The sequence below is a fragment of the Heterodontus francisci genome, chromosome 5, assembly GCF_036365525.1.
Source record: "Heterodontus francisci isolate sHetFra1 chromosome 5, sHetFra1.hap1, whole genome shotgun sequence".
Classification (NCBI taxonomy): domain Eukaryota; kingdom Metazoa; phylum Chordata; class Chondrichthyes; order Heterodontiformes; family Heterodontidae; genus Heterodontus; species Heterodontus francisci.
In genome coordinates this window covers 59,795,388-59,814,668 of record NC_090375.1, presented here as the reverse complement: position 1 = coordinate 59,814,668, position 19,281 = coordinate 59,795,388, and the positions used below count along the sequence as shown (strand labels likewise).

Below are 19,281 nucleotides of genomic sequence, written 5' to 3'. Positions count from 1 at the left end.
ATGGTCCAGTCTGGAGGTAACAAAGGCATGGATGAGGGTTTCAGCAGCAGAGCAGCTGAGGCAGGGGCAGAGTCAGTCAATGTTGTGGAGGTGGAAATAGCCAGTCTTAGTGACAGTGCGAATCTATGGTTGAAAACTCATCTCAGGGTCAAATATGACACTGAGGTTGCGAACAGTCTGGTTCCAGCCTCAGACAGTTGAGGCTGTTAGAGGGATGGAGTAATTCAATGTTTGGCACCTGGAAGCTAAACTCCACACGAGTGTGAGAATGTAATTGCAGCCAAGCATTATAGATTGGGTATAGCTGACTGCGAATTGCTTCAGTAGCTGCCAGTCTTAGACTTAGAATCATAGAATGGTTACAGCAGAGAATGAGGCCATTTTGCCCATCCATGCCAGCCCTCTGCAAGAACAACTCAGCTAGTCCCACTCCCCTGCCTTTTCCCTGTAGCCCTCCAAGTCTTTTCTACTCCGATAATTATTAAATTCCCTTTTGAAAGCCATGATTGAACTTGTATTGCATTGGCATTACATCTTTGTATAAGTGACTCTGTTGGAAATTTAAGCACTTTTACAGAATTGAAAATACAGCCTGCACTATGTTTTCATGTGACTTCATATATTAAAATCTGTTCAGCTTCTTGAAAAGGCTTTGAGCCTTAAGTAAATTGTGTAGATTTTATTTTTAATACACATTTTTGGACTTAAAGTATTTTAATTATTTAAAAAAATCTGTAATCTCATTAAACCATTTGAAAGGCTGATTTTATTATGCAGAAAATAATTACATTTGGGCCATTACAAGGAAATCCTTGATGTTAGTTACTGACAGGATTACAGAGAGGTCACAGATACCAAAACATTTTACAAATATAAACGTTTTATGGGATTTGAGGATTGTTTGAGATCACCAAGGGCTGTAAGAGGGAACGCTTTCACTGGGTGACTATCCTGTCAGTCAATAGGGAGGGCGCCAGTGTGAGGCTGGAGAAGTCCTGAAAAATGAAAACAAACATAAAAGTTAGCATTATAAAGAAAAGAAAGATGAAGGGAACAAATTAGAACCAGAAAATTAGAAAAGGAAAATAATACACCTCTATATAGATATTACCTTAGCACATTTCTTCAGAAACATCCCAAAGTGCTTCACATACAAGAAATTACTTTGCATTTCAGTGATTATTGCCATGTAGGACCACAGGATCATAGGAAATAGAAGCAAGTGTAGGCCATTCGACCCATCAAGCCTGCTCTGCCATTCAAATAGATCATGCCTGATCATCTATCTCCATGCTATATTTCCCCACTATCCCCATATCCCTTGATGTTGTGAGTATTCAGAAATATATTGATTTCTGTCTTGGGCATGTTCAATGACTGAGCTTCCACAGCCCTCTGGGGCAGAGAATTCCACAGATACACCGCCCTCTGAGTAAAGAAATTCCTCCTCATCTCAGTCTTAAATGGCCTGCTCCTTATTCTGAGACAGTGTTCCTTTGTCCTTGACCCACCAGGCAGAGGAAACATCCTATCCCCATCTACCCTGTCACGGCCTGTAAGAATTTTGTAAATTTCAATGAGATCACCCCTCATTCTTCGAATGTAGGTGAAGAGTCTGGTTCGCTATTGGATAATCTTTTCTTTAAATTCATTCTTAGGGTCTGAGCAACACCGTCATTCAGTGCCCATCCTAAGGTACCCTTGAGAAGGTGGTGGTGACCCTTTTTCTTGAACTACTGCTGTCCATGTGACCAAGGTTCTTCCTACACAGTTGTTAGGTTGGGAGTTCCAGGATTTTGGCCCAGCAATGATGAAGGAATAATATTGTAATTGTGAGTGACTTAGAGGTGATGGCATTCCCATGCACATGCTGCCCTGGTCCTTCTCATTAGCAGAGGGTTTGGGAGGAGCTGCTGCAGAAGCTCGGTGAGTTGCTCTAGTGCATCCTATAGATAGTACACACTGTAGCCATGGTATACCAATGCAGGAGGGAGTGGATGTTTAAGCCAGGGATGGGGTACCAATGTAGCAGACTGCTTTGTCCTGAGTATAGATGCCTCTACTCAAGTTTCTTATCAAGTTTGTTTAATTTGTTCAGCCAATGTGGCCCATGCTGACAGCACCACATTTATTTCTTGTCTCTTTCTGAAAAGGTGGCTGTGAGCTGCCTTCTAGCAATTGCCTTTACAAACAGGCAGCTTGATTAAGAGTCAACCAAGTTGTGTGAGACTGGAGTCATGGATAGACCAGACTGGGTAACGACAGCAGGTTTCCTTCCCTGAAGGATGATTGTGAACCAGTTGCATTTTTATGTTAATTTCCTGGAAAATCTTCTGGTGCTACCCCACAATTTGGGGGTAAGATAGTGCAATGGTTATGCTACTGGACTAGTAATCCCCATGAACATGAGTTCAAATGGAAATTTGAGAATTTGAATTCAGTTTTTTAAAAATTGGGCATAAAAAGCTGGAATCAGTAAAAGTGACCATGAAAGTGTTGGATTGCTGTAAAAACCCACTAATGTCCTGTAATGAAATGTGCCATCCTTACATGATCTAGCTTATAGTCCCATACCAATATGGCCTAGTAAAACACTCAGTTGTATCAAATCCCTGTAGTACAAGAAGAAGCCCCACCACTACCTTCTCAGGGGCAACTAAGAATGGGCAATAAAATGTTGGTCTTCCTAGTGACACCCGTCTTCACATTGAGGGTACCCTCCATCGTGTTGTGTGAGACTACAACCGTGCTAAATGGGATAGATTGCAAACAGATCTAGCAATGCAAAACTGGGCATCCATGAGGTGCTGTGGACCATCAGCAGCAGCAGAATTGTACTCAACCAGAATCTGTAACCACATGGCCCGGCATATCGCCCACTCTACCATTACCATCAAGCCAGGGGACCAAACCTGGTTCAATGAAGAGTGCAAGAGGGCCTGCCAGGAGCAGTACCAGGCATACCTCAAAATGAGGTGTCAACCTGGTGAAGCTACAACCAAGGACTTGCTAACAGTGTGAGTAGCATGCGATAGACAGAGCTAAGTGATCCCATAAACAACGGATCAGGTCTAAGCTCTGCAGTCCTGCCACATCCAGTCATGAATGGTGGTGGACAATTAAACAAGTAACTGGAGGAGGTGGCTCCACAAATATTTCCATCCTCAATGATGGAGGAGTCCAGCACATCAGTGCAAAAGATAAGGCTGAAGCATTTGCAACAATCTTCAGTCAGAAGTACCAAGTGGATGATTCATCTTGGCCTCCTCCTGAAGTCCCCAGATGCCAGTCTTCAGCCCATTCGATTCACTCCTCGTGATATCAAGAAACGACTGAAGGCACTGGATACTGCAAAGGCTATGGGCCCTGACAACATTCCGGCAAAAGTACTGAAGAACTGTGCTCCAGAACTTGCCGCGTCCCTGGCCAAGCTGTTCCAGTACGGCTACAACACTGGCATCTACCCGGCAATGTGGAAAATTGACTAGGTATGTCCTGCACACAAAAAGCAGGACAAATCCAATCTGGCCAATTACTGCCCCATCAGTCTACTCTCAATCATCAGTAAAGTGATGGCGTTGTCAACAGTGCTATCAAGTGGCACTTGCTTAGCAATAACCTGCTCAGTGATGCTCAGTTTGGGTTCCACCAGGGCCATTCAGCTCCTGACCTCATTACAGACTTGGTTCAAACCTGGACAAAAAAACTGAACTCAAGAGTTGAGATGAGAGTGACTGCCCTTGACATCAAGGCAGCATTTGACTGAGTATGGCATCAAGGAGCCCTTGCAAAACTGGAGTCAATGGGAATCAGGGGGAAAACTCTCCACTGGTTGCAGTCATATCTAGCGCAAAGGAAGACGGTTGTGGTTGTTGGACGTCAATCATCTGAGCTCCAGGACATCACTGCAGGAGTTCCTCAGGGTAATGTCCTAGGCCCAACCATCTTCAGCTGCTTCATCAATGACCTTCCTTCAATCATAAGGTTAGAAGTGGGGATGTTCGCTGATGATTGCACAATGTTAAGCACCATTTGGGACTCCTCAGATACTGAAGCAGCCCTTGTCCATATGCAGCAAGACCTGGGCAATATCCAGGCTTGGGCTGATAAGTGGCAAATAAAATTCATGCCACACAAGTGTTGGGCAATGAACATCTCCAACAAGAGAGAATCTAACCATCTCCCCTTGACATTCAATGGCATTACGATCACTGAAACCCCCACTGTCAACTTCCTGGGGGTTACCATTGACCAGAAACTGAACTGGAATAGCCAGAGAATTACTGTGGTTACAAGAGCAGGTCAGAGGCTAGGAATCCTGTGGTGACTAACTCACCTCCTGACTCGCCAAAGCCTGTCCACAAGCAACAAGTCAGGAGTGTGATGGAATACTCTCCACTTGCCTGGATGGGTGCAGCTCCAACAACACTCAAAATTCAACACCATCCAGGACAAAGCAGCCTGCTTGACTGATCCACAAATATTCACTCCCTCCACCACCGACGCACAGTGGCAGAAGTGCGTACCATCTACAAGATGCACTGCAGCAAATCACCAAGGCTCCTTAGACAGCGCCTTCCAAACCCACAAACTCTACCACCTGGAAGGACAAGGGCAGCAGATGCATGGGAACACCACCACCTGCAGGTTCCCCTCCAATCCTCACATCATCCTGACTTGGAACTATATTGCTGTTCCTTCACTGTCGCTGGATCCAAATGTTGGAACTTCCTCGCTGGGTCAAAATCCTGGAACTCCCTTCCAAACAGCACTATGGGTGTACCTACCCCACATGGACTTCAGCAGTTCAAGGAGGCAGCTCACTACCACCTTCTGAAGGGCAATAAATGCTGGCCTTGCCAGCAATGCACACATCCCATGAATGAATTTTTTAAAAACTACATCCTGAGAAAGAATTTTTTAATATGTTTTAAATGACCAGATTGATTGAATTCAATTTCACACTTGCAGCGATGGGATTTGACTCAAGACTTTTGGGTTGTTAGTCCCACACAATAACCAATGCACTGTGTCTGATATGTGCCCATTATTTTACGTGTGAGCCTGACAGGGTGGTAGCTGTTTTTTCATCTGTGGAGAGCATCATACTGCCAGGCCAGGGCAGCATTAGTTTGGAGCATACTGCCTGGCCATCTGGTCCACTGGACTCATTCGTGAGGCCCAGGAAGAATATATTAGAGATGTGAGGGGAAAATAGAATGGGTGAAAAATTGCACAAGGGGTGGGTGTGTCCCAGCAAAGATGTCAGGATGTGTCCGCCCTGGACCTTTGCTGTTAATTCCACCAGAGGTCAGGGGGAAGTTCCTTAATTTAAATAGTGAGAAGCCATGTTGCCATGATATACTGTTGGGAATGATAGCATAGTAACATAGGGATTAACGTAGAGGCCTGGACTAATGATCCAGAGCCATGAGATCAAATCCCACCTAGCAGTTGGGGAATTTAAATTCAGTTAATTATATAAATCTGGAATTAAAAAGCTGGTATCAGTTGTTGTAACCATGTAACTAGTGGATTGTCATAAGAATCAATCTGGTTCACTAATGTCCTTTAGGGAAGGAAATTTGCTGTCTTTACCTAGTCTGGCCTATGTGTCATTCCAGACCCACAGTAATGTGGTTGATGCTTAACAGCCCTCTGAAATGGCCTAGCAAGCCACTTAGTTGTCAAGAAGGCAGCTCACCATCACCTTCTCAAGGGCAATTAGTGATGGGTAATAAATGTTGACTTTGCTGGTGACACTCACCTCCTGTGAGCGAATAATAAAATAATTAGGCACCTGTTTGCCTGAAGAAGCTGCATATTAGTGTGGTAGTTTGTAAATAGGTTAAATTTAAATAGTTTGAAATGAAATTTCTGTTATTTCTTCATGGAGGTGAGGGGAGTGGTGCAGGCCACAATCTCAAGTGGAGACCACTTTAACATTTGGCAGTCTGGACCCAGTGTACTGCCGCCCAAGAAATGGTGGTTCCTCCGGGAATTGCGATCTTCCAATGTTAGGAGTTGCCAGCCCCGCTTCTTCCTGTATCAATGGTCTTGTTTAGAGGAGGTAGAAGCTCTTACAAGCTCATTGGGGGACTCCATTGATAGGCCAGATCCCAGTAACATTTAATCCCAAATCTTGTAACATGAGTTACCAAACTTGATTTATAGGTAACCTCAACAGCAAACACAGTACTAATAATTATAAACCAGTCTTCTCAGCAAAAGAAACATGCTTACCAAGCACTCCCAGTCTTCAGCCAGCCATAATGTGCTTTACAAAAGCTACAAAATAACAAAAAGGAAGATTAATTATTTGATAACCTTAAATGTAGAAGACTTAGCTCATACCTGAGGTGAGATGATAGCTTTTTGGTTTCCAGTTTATCATTAGTAGTATCCATTCGCCTGGGAGTTTCAATGTTTAAAACAGGCCTACAGAATGTAGTTCACTGGTAATGCCATAGGCTTCTAAAGGGACCCAGGTGACCAGTAAAGCTAGCATTTGGACTTCAGGGGGACCCAGGTGTCCCATGGATAGCATTGAGCTCTAAAGGATTCCAAGTGTTTTTTGAAAATCACATTGGGCTCCAAAGGGACCCAGATATTTAGTGAAGCTAGCATTAGGCTCTAGAGCGACCCAGATATCCAGTGTAGTAATAGGTTCTAGAGGGGTCCAGAAGACCAGTGGATAATACTGAGATCCAGATACTTGAGCTGATACTACAGTACAGTACTAAGGGACTGCTGCACTATATTTCAGATGAGGTAGACATAAAAATTACATGGCACTTTTTGAAGAGCAGGGGAGTTCTCCTGGCGTCCTAGCCAATCTCCCAACTAATGTCACTAAAAACCCGATTATCTGGTTATTGTTATGTTGCTGTTTTTGGGACCTTGCTGTGCAGTAAATGGCTGACATGTTTCCTAGATTATGTTAGCAACTATACTTCAAATGTACTTCACTGACAGCAAAGTGCTTTGGAACGTCCTGAGGTTATGAAAGACTTTGTAAATGCAAGTTCTTTCTCGCTTTCTAATACAGTAGCGTGGAGAAAACCTTTAGCTCATAGTATCAGCAGGACTGGTTTGCACCAGATTCTATTTTAGTAAATTACTCAGACTGTTCTGGTGTTAGAGGAAGTCCTGGAAATTGAATATTTGTCAATGAGTATCTTCAGGTCAGGTACAGCAAAGATTAAATCCAAGGTCCTTTGACTCCAACCTCTAAAAATATGCTCTATTGAACCAGTCTGAATTGAATGCTACTTTCCGCACTATTGAGGCTAAATTTTCCCAGGCGGCTTTGGCGGCAGGGGCGCAAGAAAATTTAGAAAGATGCATGTTGGATCAGCTCCCCGATATGTTCCCACCTCCATGCACATTTCCCGGAGGCAGACTAGTGCGTTTAATGACAACCCGTCCAGCAGCAGCTGGAATCCAATTAAGGATGTTAATGAGCCACTTATTGTCAATTTTCCAGGCCACTAGAGATTTTCCCGATGGCACAGCAGGCCCCCGCTGTGTCAGGATCCTGAAAATGGATCAGAGAAGGTCTCACAATGGGAGGTCCGAGCTGCGACTCATTTGAGGGTCTGAATTTATTTTCCGGCAGTAATTCACAAAGGGGATTTATCCCCAGGCAGCAGGCATGTCCTGGCAACCACCTCATGAATATTGTTGTCTCTGCTAATGCTTTCCCTGCTACAGCCGTTTCCCTCCCACTCAAATAGGCCGCTCCTATTGATGGTCAGGCATTGCCCAGACAGCAAAGGCAGCTGGTGGCCCTACAAAGGGACTGTGCTGAGTGGGCCTCCCAACGCTAGAACCTAACCACCGTTCCTAATTGGACGGGGCTCCCGGAGGTGGCTTCTTAATTGACCGCCTCAGGGAAGATTGTGTCCGTCGTCCAGCCATGGCCACTTTCAGTTTTCTGACCCAGAATTCATCCCGATGTTGGGATTGGGACCCACCTGGGCAAATTCAGCCCTTGGTCTCTGAGGGATAATGAATTACCTGTGCCTCATCCTCTCGCAACTAAGAAAATGCATTCATGTAGAAACTTTACAGTCAGCTGACAAAGGAGACTTTCATTCCATCAATCTGGACTGGGTCTAAACTCAAGTTCCAGAGATGAAAGGATAGTACCAACCCATCCCCCAAGAATAACGATTAAATTAGAACTTGCTCCTAAAGATTTGGGTGCACCTATGATGATTTCAATAGTGTCTACCGAAGCAAGCCAGTTAATGCCAGTCTCTGCCTACTCAGCATGTTCCATCTAGATTTTTAATTATTCCAGTTTTCTCATCGCCTTTCCTGAAGCTGCTGACTGATGTTTAGGTATGTTTCCACATACATTGATAGCCTTATATTAAGACAATGGCCAATTCTCCTTGTGTGAACCAAGACGGAGCATGGTAGCAGCCTATTTGACTGTGGAAGAAGATTACAGCTAAGCCTGACCCTGTCTTCACCTAACTTCATATATATACACACACACACACTTTCCAGCAGAAATCACCAATAGCAATCAAGACTGAGAACCTTGGATAAAAGCAAAATACTGCAGATACTGGAAATCTGAAACAAAAACAAAAAGTGCTGGAAATACTCAGCAGGTCTGGCAGCATCTGTGGAGAGAGAAACAAAGTTAACGTTTCAGGTCAGTGACCCTCCATCAGAACCTTGGAGATATTTGTCTTTCCATCATCTAAAAGTGTTAAGGCCAAATGTAGTAACTAAACACAAACTGCAGGTGTGCAAAGCAGGGACTTTCCTGTACTGTATGATTTAGTACCACAAAAGCCACTGCTCTTATTCACTGTGCCATGGGGCTCAGCTCTTGACTTTGTTTTAACTAACTTACCTTCATAGTTGATACAACCATTGGCATCTTCCTGTCCAGCCATCAACTGCTCCACCTCGTCCTCTGTCATCTTCTCACCTGTTGGAAAACCGTGAAGTGACATTAGCACCAGGAGCAAAGGTAAACCCTCACTGTGAATAATGGCTGCAGGCTTCAAATCAATCTTTTACTCTCCTCTCATTTTCTCCCCTCACACTCTGTCTCTTTAATCCTAAAATATGACCCCTGTTGAAGGGGATACTGCTGAGTGGAGTTGGTGGGAAGAGTCCCTGACATCTCTTGGTGCCTAACATTTTTTTTTTATTCATTCATGGGATGTGGGCGTCACTGGCTATGCCAGCATTTATTGCCCATCCCTAATTGCCCTTGAGAAGGTGGTGGTGAACTGCCTTCTTGAACCGCTGCAGTCCTTGGGCTGTAGGTACACCCACAGTGCTGTTAGAAAGGGAGTTCCAGGATTTTGACCCAGTGACAGTGAAGGAATGGCGATATAGTTCCAAGTCAGGATGGTGATTCATAGGCTTCACCTCATCCTTACACACTTACCACTACTGCAAGCCTCAAATCCACATACACTGGCAGCTATTCAACCATGACAGGCACATCAGCTAAATGGATTGCACAACACTCACTGACACATTTACCTTTCCCTCACAGAGCAAGCTGACCCACAACTGGAGGCAGCAGGAGCTAACCGGATGGGAACAGACGTGCATGCATGTTCTAACCCCCATGAAGAAGAAAGTGCTGGCCAATATTGGAAAGCTAATTGCTCGTGGCCAGCGACGGGCTGAAACCATTGAAGATGATGGTATCTCATAGCTAATCCTCCTTCCCACATCCCGCACATTCTTCTGATTTACAAGTTGCAGATGGTGTAAGCATGCACCCTTTAATTTCCCCCACTTCCTGTACCACAATCTTACCCTTGTGCCTTTTTCCTTACAGATACCCAAGAGGTACAGCCTGGTCAGAACAGAGTGATGAAGAAGACACACTACAGTCAATTAATTTCACACTCACAGACACCAGCTCAAATATTGACACTACATGTATCTTAGAGGATAGATTAGAAGCATGATCTGCACGCGATGAGACATCAGGCACAAGTGGACTGTAGCCAGGGCAGGGGGCAAGGGGAGTGCATGTGCCAGCTCACCAGAGGGTGGCAGAGGACTCGGACATCGATGGAGAAGCTCTGATGGATATGCACAAAAAAAGATTGGTGCATTGGGAAGCCTTCCAGAAAGCCTGTGGTCAATGTGAAGGCACATGGAGGAGTCCAGCACCAAGTTGGCACAGGGCTTCACGCATAGCTTGGCGCCCAAGCATTCTAACATGTAAGTGGTGGTCAACTCCATTTATATGCGAACCCAACCACGATAGAGTCATAGAGTTATACAGCACAGAAACAGGCCCTTCGGCCCATCGTGTCTGTGCCAGCCATCAAGCACCTAACTATTCTATTCCCATTTTCCAACACTTGGCCCGTAGCCTTGTATGCTATGACATTTCAGGTGCTCATCTGAATACTTCTTAAATGCTGTGAGGGTTCCTGACTCTACCACCCCTTCAGGCAGTGCGTTCCAGATTCCAACCACCCTGTGGGTGAAAATTTCTTTCCTCAAATCCCCTCTAAACCTCCTGCACCTTAAATCTATTCCCCCCGGTTATTGACTCCTCCGTTAAGGGAAAAAGCTTCTTCCTATCTAATCTATCAATGCCCTTCATAATTTTGTATACCTCAATCATATCTCCCCTCAGCCTTCTCTGCGCTAAGGAAAACACCCCTAGCCTTTTCAGTCTCTCTTCATAGCTGAAATGCTCCAGCCCAGGCAACATCCTGGTGAATCTCCTCTGCAATCACATCCTTCCTATAGTGTGGTGCCCAGAACTGTACACAGTACTCCAGCTGTGGCCTAACTAGCGTTTTCTACAGCTCCATCATAACTTCCCTGCTCTTATATTCTATGCCTCAGCTAATAAAGGCAAGTATCCCATATGCCTTCCTAACCACCTTATCTACCTGTGCTGCTTCCTTCAGTGATCTATGGACAAGTACACCAAGATCCCTCTGACCCTCTGTACTTCCTAGGGTCCTACCATCCATTGTATATTCCCTTGCCTTGTTAGTACTCCCAAAATGCATCACCTCACACTTCTCAGGGTTAAATTCCATTTGCCACAGCTCCGCCCATCTTACCAACCCATCTATATCGTCCTGTAATCTAAGGCTTTCCTCCTCACTATTTACGATACCACAATTTTCGTGTCATCTGCGAACTTACTGATCATACCTCCTATATTCATGTCTAAATCATTAACGTACACGACAAACAGCAAGGGTCCCAGCACCGATCTCTGTGGTATCCCACTGGTCAGAGGCTTCCACTCGCAAAAACAACCCTCAAGCATTACCCTCTGCCTCCTGCCACGAAACCAATTTTGGATCCAATTTGCCAAATTGCCCTGGATCCCATATGCTCTTACCTTCTTAACCAATCTGCCATGTGGGACCTTATCAAAAGCCTTACTGAAGTCCATATAGACTACATCAACTGCTTTACCCTCATCTACACATTTCGTCACCGCCTCAAAAAATTCAATCAAGTCAGCCAGACACGATCTCCCCCAGACAAATCCATGCTGACTATCCCTGATTAATCCCTGCCTCTCCAAGTGGAGATTAATCCTGTCCCTCAGAATTTTTTCCAATAGTTTCCCAAACTAACTGATGTTAGACTCTTCTTTGGGCCTCCTTATCTCGAGAGACAATGGATACGCGCCTGGAGGTGGTCAGTGGTTTGTGAAGCAGCGCCTGGAGTGGCTATAAAGGCCAATTCTGGAGTGACAGGCTCTTCCACAGGTGCTGCAGAGAAATTTGTTTGTTGGGGCTGTTGCACAGTTGGCTCTCCCCTTTCGCCTCTGTCTTTTTTCCTGCCAACTACTAAGTCTCTTCGACTCGCCACAATTTAGCCCTGTCTTTATGGCTGCCCGCCAGCTCTGGCGAATGCTGGCAACTGACTCCCACGACTTGTTAGACTCACCGGCCTGTAATTACCTGGTTTATCCCTGATACCCTTCTTAAATAATGGTACCACATTCGCTGTCCTCCAATCTTCTATACCTCTCCTGTGGCCAGAGAGGATTTGAAAATTTGTGTCAGAGCCCCTGTAATCTCCTCCCTTTCCTCACATAACAGCCTGGGATACATCTCATCTGGGCCTGGGGATTTATCCATTTTTAAGCTTGCTAAAACAGCTGATACTTCCTCCCTTTCAATGCTAATATGTTCAAATATATCACAATCCCCCTCCCTGATCGCTACACCTACATCGTCCAGATGCAGCATCTGATGGCCAATTTTGCAATTCGCATTGCAGCACATGCAACAGCCACCCAACGTCTGAGTGGAAGCTTAGACTGCTCTCATGAAAGGTGAGCTTGCTGCCTTGCAAGTTCAGACTGTTGCCATCATGGCTGTGGACAGTGTGCAAAGGGACTTGCAGACCGTCAGTGGTAGGGAAAGTATTAGAGAGGATTCTTCGGGACAGGATTTACTCCTATTTGGAAACAAATGAACTTATTAGCGAGAGGCAGCATGGTTTTGTGAAGGGGAGGTCGTGTCTCACTAACTTGATTGAGATTTTTGAGGAAGTGACGAAAATGATTGATGAAGGAAGGGCAGTGGATGTTGTCTATATGGACTTCAGTAAAGCCTTTGACAAGGTCCCTCATGGCAGACTGGTACAAAAGGTGAAGTCACATGGGATCAGAGGTGAGCTGGCAAGATGGATACAGAACTGGCTCGGTCATAGAAGACAGAGGGTAGCAGTGGAAGGGTGCTTTTCTGAATGAAGGGCTGTGACTAGTGGTGTTCCGCAGGGATCAGTGCTGGGACCTTTGCTGTTTGTAGTATATATAAATGATTTGGAGGAAAATGTAGCTGGTCTGATTAGTAAGTTTGCGGATGACACAAAGGTTGGTGGAGTTGCGGATAGTGATGAGGATTGTCAGAGGAGACAGCAGGATATAGATCGGTTGGAGACTTGGGCGGAGAAATGGCAGATGGAGGTTAATCCGGACAAATGTGAGGTAATGCATTTTGGAAGATCTAATACAGGTGGGAAGTATACAGTAAATGGCAGAACCCTTAGGAGTATTGACAGGCAGAGAGATCTGGGCGTACAAGTCCACAGATCACTGAAATTGGCAACGCAGTTGGATAAGGTAGTCAAGAAGGCATACGGCATGCTTGCCTTCATCGGTCGGGGCATAGAGTATAAAAATTGGCAAGTCATGCTGCAGCTGTACAGAACTTTAGTTAGGCCACACTTAGAATATTGCGTGCAATTCTGGTCACCACACTACCAGAAGGACGTGGAGGCTTTGGAGAGGGTACAGAGGAGGTTTACCAGGATGTTGCCTGGTCTGGAGGGCATTGGCTATGAGGAGAGGTTGGATAAACTCGGATTATTTTCACTGGAACGACGGAGGTGGAGGGGCGACATGATAGAGGTTAACAAAGTTATGAGTGCCATGGACAGAGTGGATAGTCAGAAGCTTTTTCCCAAGGTGGAAGAGTCAGTTACTAGGGGACATAGGTTTAAGGTGCGAGGGGCAAAGTTTAGAGGGGATGTGCGAGGCAAGTTCTTTACACAGAGGGTGGTGAGTGCCTGGAACTTGCTGCCGGGCGAGGTGGTGGAAGCAGGTACGATAGCGACGTTTAAGAGGCATCTTGACAAATACATGAATAGGATGTGAATAGAGGGATACAGTCCCCGGAAGTACAGAAGGTTTTAGTTTAGACAGGCATCAAGATCGGCGTAGGCTTGGAGGGCCGAATGGCCTGTTCCTGTGCTGTACTGTTCTTTGTCACAGCAGTTCAGTAATCTGCCCTCTAATAGGTTACTAGAATTGCTGAGGTGCCATAGTGGGGGAGTGACAGTGGCTCCAGGGAGCACAGCCTGCTGTCTTTTCTCGTGCAGGTAACATTCATCATCCCACCCCTGTCACTCTGCCAGTGCCTTTGCTGTTGCCTGTGAGCTGACCAGTCCATGCTTTGATGGTGCAGTCAGCAGCCGGGCCTTCTAGGCCCAGAGCTGCACAAGATCATCCTCCAAGATCTTCTGCAGTCTTCTCTAATGAAAGTCAGCAGCTTTCTCCAGTCACTGGGGGTTGCACTGCATAGGAGCATTAGGATAGGCAAATGGGCGGCACAGTGGTGCAGTGGTTAGCACTGCAGCCTCACAGCTCCAGGGACCCGAGTTTAATTCTGGGTACTGCCTGTGCGGAGTTTGCAAGTTCTCCCTGTGACCGCGTGGGTTTTCGTCGGGTGCTCCGGTTTCCTCCCACAGCCAAAGACTTGCAGGTGATAGGTAAATTGGCCATTATAAATTGCCCTAGTGTAGGTAGGTGGTAGGGAACAAAAACAAGAAATGCTGGATTCACTCAGCAGGTCTGGCAGCATCTGTGGAAAGAGAAGCAGAGTTAACGTTTCGGGTCAGTGACCCTTCTTCGGAACTGGTGGTAGGTGGTAGGGAATATGGGATTACTGTAGGGTTAGTATAAATGGGTGGTTGTTGGTCGGCACAGACCCGGTGGGCCGAAAGGGCTTGTTTCAGTGCTGTATCTCTAAATAAAAAAAAAATAAAAGGCACACAGTACACAAACACTAAGGGAATGCACATGGGTGATTAGTTGACTTTTGTATACAATATGGCTTCTTCGGCAACATCGCCTAAACTTACAATCTCCATCGCCTAGAAGGACCAAGGCAGCAGGTGCATGGGAGCACCATCACCTACAAGTAGCCATCCAAGTCACACCCATTCCCACTTGGACATACATCAGAGTTCTCTTATCTACATTGGTTAAAAATCCTGGAAATCCCTATCCAACAGCAGTATAGGAGCACTTCCACCACACGGACTGCAGCAGGTCAAGAAGAAAGCTCGCCACCACTTTCTCAAGCCAACTAGGAATGGATAATGAATGCTAGCCTTCCCAATGACACAATAAACATATAATGAATTACAAAGAGCAGTTACTATTGCTACGTAGATCAGTGTGACAGTCATTATTCACCAGCAACATCCCACAGATGTATGGCCAATTAAATTATTGTTTGGAGGAACACTGGTCAGAATGCTGGGAGAACTCAGTACTCTTCTTCCAATCCAAAGGGTGCCAGAATTGTGAAAAATGTTGCTGTGACAAGTCATTGCAGTAGATGGTATAAATGGGTTAAACAGGCAATCAAATGTGTTTCTGAAGAAAAAGGATTGGGGGACATAGTGAGAAGGGGTTTGGTGCGTTTGAGCTATGACAGTCTTGTTCAACCTAATGGCATTTTCTTGTTCCTAAAAATGTTAACGTGCTCATAAAGGAACCTATTACATTGTCAGAACTTAGAAAGTTAGAGGGAAAGAATAATATTTGCAGCTCACTGTTGCTGGTAAGCAGGCCCTTTGCTGTTTGCCAAACATTTGAAAAGGTCAGATCAGTCATTAAAATATCGTCAAGCCTCTGTCCATGATGCTGGAGGTCACCTTGTCTTAATGTCTGCAGTAATATGTTTCTATTTTAGTTCCTCTGATCTAAGTCCCAAAACAGCCATTGTCCCTCCCACCCCTCCCCCAGTAAGTTGGCAGATGTCCCAGGCAGGTGCAAAGAAAGAGACAGCCCTCTCTTATGGTGATGTTGTTCATCCATATTGGGGAGTTTTCTGAATGAGCTAAATTCTCAAAGCAACCAGGAATAGACCTACTCTTGGATGCCTGGAATAGTGCACAACCCGAGTTAATCTCTCTCCATGGCAGAGATTGAATCTACCACTGTGCGAACTAATTCTGATGATTTTTTTTCCACAGTTCCTTTTCATTGAAGGACCAGAGAAGAAAAAAGGCTATTGGATTGGCTCTATTAAAGTCCATCCCAACCAAGCATCCAACAGTCCTTTGAGTACATTAGTGTCTCTCTATTCCCTTACTTGGCAGGTTATTGCAGACATTTATCAGCCTTTGCATGAAGAAGTCCTTTCCGTATCTGTTCTAAATTAAAGTTTTATAGCAACATTCAGGCTACAGCAGAGAGCTGATATAGGCATGATAGGGTTGATTTTAATCCGTACAGGCAAGCAGTTAAAATAGCTGCAGCGACTTACACATCTACAGCTGGCTGTCTTTCCGTGAGTTATAATTTTACCCTGTTGTTTTGAGCAGACGAGCAGGACACCTGATAGAAAATAGCGTGTGCATCTTTAAATATACAGATCAGGCTCTGTTGACGTCATCTAGACTCAACTGCAATTTTAACCTGGGGTCTGCTTGGGGGAAGCGGTTGTGGTTTCTCCACCAGGCCAACCTACCGCAAGTGGATCCGGGTCCCAGAAGTTCTCAGGCCTGCTCCCCTCAGATTCAGGCAGGAGACTGCTGGAGCCTATGCAAACAGAGCCCAGGAGCTAAATTCTCCCAGGCTTCATGCAGCAAAGAGCTGGATGGTGTCTCTCAGTCCACTACCCACATGACTCTGGCTGTGAGATAAAATTGGAGCTGATGTGTCTGATGGCCTCTTTCTGAATTTTAAACAATGAGTAAGGTCATTCAGCCCAATTAACCCAGTTCATCCATTTACAGAAAACCTACTTCCCTCATTACAGTTTCTTAAATGATTTTCAAATGCTGCTTATCCACAAATGATTATTGAGACAGAGACTATAATATTATTTAGAAGTGAATTCAATAAGTATTTGAAAAGGAGCAAAATAAAAAGATTGGTGGGGGGTGGTGGGAGGGGAGAAAATTGGGCTCAGCACCTGCAATGGTAAATTGAGCTGAGTGGCTTCCTTCTGCGTTGTAATTTCTATGATTCTTTAGGATTGCAGATGTTACAGGGGAGAGGTATAAACTTGGCAATTACAGACCAATCAGCCTAATGTCAGTGGTGGGGAAACTTATAGAGACAATAATCCGATAAAGGATTAATTGACACGTGGAAAATTCTGGATTAATACATGAAAGTCAGCGCAGATTTATTAAAGGCAAATTGTTGACTAACTTGATTGAGTTTTTTGATGAAGTAACAGAGAGGTTTGGCGAGGGTAATGTAGTTGATGTACATAGACTTTCAAAAGGCATTTGATAAAGTACCACATGGTAGACTTGTTGGCAAAATTAAATCCCATGGGATTAAAGGGACAGTGGCACCATGAATACCAAATTGACTAAGGGACAGAAGGAAGATAGTAGTGGTGAATGGTTGATTTTTAGACTGGAGCAAGGTATACAATGGTGATCATTAGGGATTAGGACCACTGCTCTTTTTGAGCATATTAATGACTTGAATTTGGGTATACACTGCATAATTTCAAAGTTTGCAGATGACATGAAACTCGGAAATGTAGTAATGAGGAGGCTAGTAACAGACTTCAGGAGGAGATAGACTGTTGAAATGGGCAGAGGCATGGCAGATAAAATTTAACACAGAGAAGTGTAAAGTGATGCATTTCTTTTGAAAGATTGAGAAGAGACAATATAAAACAAATGGTACAATTTTAAAAGGGTGCAGGAACATAGACTGTTAAGGCTTCAATTATGTGGGGAGACTCCTTCGAACAGAGGTTAAGAGGAGATTTGATAAAGGTGTTAATAAAGGAGAAACTGTTTCCAATGTTAGAAGGGTCAATAATCAAAGGATACAGATTTAAGGTGATAGGCAAAAGAACTAGAGCCAATTTGAGGATTTATTTTAACCCAGCAAGTTGTTGTGATGTGGAAGGGACTGCCTGAAAGCAGATTCAATAGTAACTTTCAAAAGGAAATTGGATAAACACTTGAAGGGAAAACATTTATAGGGCTATGGGGAAAGAGCAGGGGAGTAAGACTAATTGGATAGCTCTTTCAAAGAGCCAGTACAGGTGTGATAGGCCAAATGGCTTGCTTCCGTGATGTATCATTCTATGATTCAATGACACCAGGTCAAACAAGGCCAAGGCAAGACATATGTTGCTTACAATCACATCTGATGAATCAGTGTCCTGCCATGCTGAACATCATTTGTAAGAGGCACTGGAGCTTCAATGTTTTTGATCAAGAGTGACATGGTAGCACCACCACTGGCTGTGTCCTGAAGGACATAGGGAAAGATCAGGTCGCCATCATATGGTGAAGGAACCAACAGTGCTACTGTACTCAATTCTAACTCACCACCGCCTCTCTCAACCCCTCTACTGCCTCTGTGTTGTCAGACTGCTTGTCTGACATCTAGTCCTGTATGAGCTGAAATTTCCTCCAATTAAACTTTGGGAAGACCGAAGTCATTGCCTTCGGCTCCCAGCACAAAATTTGTTCCCGAGCCACTGATTCCATTCCCTCCCCGGCCACTGTCTCAGACTGAACCAGACTGTTCACCATCTTATTTGACGCTGAGCTGAGCTTACAACCCCGTACCCTCTCCAGCACCAAGACTGCCTATTTCCATCTTTGTGCCTATCTCTACCCCTGCCTCAGCCCATCTGCTGCTGAAACCCTCATTTATGCTTTTGTCACCCTCAGATGCAACTATGTCAATGCTCTACTGGTCAGCCTCCCATCTTACACCTTCTATAAACTTGAGTCCATCCAAAACTCTGCCGCCTGTATCCTAACTCACTCCAAGTCCCGTTCACAAATCAGCTTTTTGCTCACTGACCTACATTGGCTCCCAGGCCCTGAATACCTCCATTTCAAAATTCTCACCCTGGTGATCAAATTCATCCATTGGTTTGCCCTTCCCCATCTCTGTAATCTCCATCAGCTCTACAACACTGAGAACTCTACATTCCTCCAATTCTGGCCTCTTGTTCATCCCACACTTCCTTCACCTCAACTTCAGTTCTCTAGACTTAAGCTCTGCAATTCCCTTGGTCCGCCACTCCAAGTCGCAGATTTTCTTTAAAACTTACCAAGCACAGTCACCTAAGTATCATCTCCTTCTTTGCCTTGTTGTTAATTTTTGTCTGATTATGCTACTGTGATGGGCCTGGGATGTTTTACTATTTTAAATACGCTATAATAATGCAACTTGTTTTTTGTTGTTGTGGAGTGACCTACTTAGCAAGGGTTGATCTTCTGATTTGATGGAACTAAAGGACTGAGTCAGGCCATGAAGTTACATATTGTGCTGATGCCAACGCTTGTATGTAAAGAATGAGTACTTAGGTAAAGTACAAGAGAATTGCTGGTGACCGTGGAAGGGATAAGTGTAACTACAGCAAGAGCCTTTAGGATGAAAGGAAAGCAAATTGGAAACAAAAAAATTCTTTTTGTAGAAGCTAAAGAAGTTCTATAATGATAAAGCAACCAAGAACAATTTTCACTTAAATCAATAAACATTCAACCTAACCAGTCTACTTATAAACAGTCATATTT

At 44.6% G+C, this 19,281-nt stretch overlaps 1 protein-coding gene across 1 annotated transcript in view; it reads right to left on the bottom strand.

Moving 5' to 3' along the window:
- Positions 1-799: 799 nt before the first annotated feature.
- LOC137369547 (myosin light chain 3-like) overlaps positions 800-19,281 on the bottom strand; it is a 32,204-nt gene continuing 13,722 nt past the window's right edge. The window contains exons 5-7 of the mRNA XM_068030813.1: positions 8,873-8,950; positions 6,244-6,288; positions 800-995 (exon numbers count right to left, since the gene is read on the bottom strand). Of these exons, the coding sequence (XP_067886914.1) occupies positions 6,260-6,288; positions 8,873-8,950 (107 nt within the window). The 3' untranslated portion in view covers positions 800-995; positions 6,244-6,259. The remainder of the gene's footprint in view (positions 996-6,243; positions 6,289-8,872; positions 8,951-19,281) is intronic.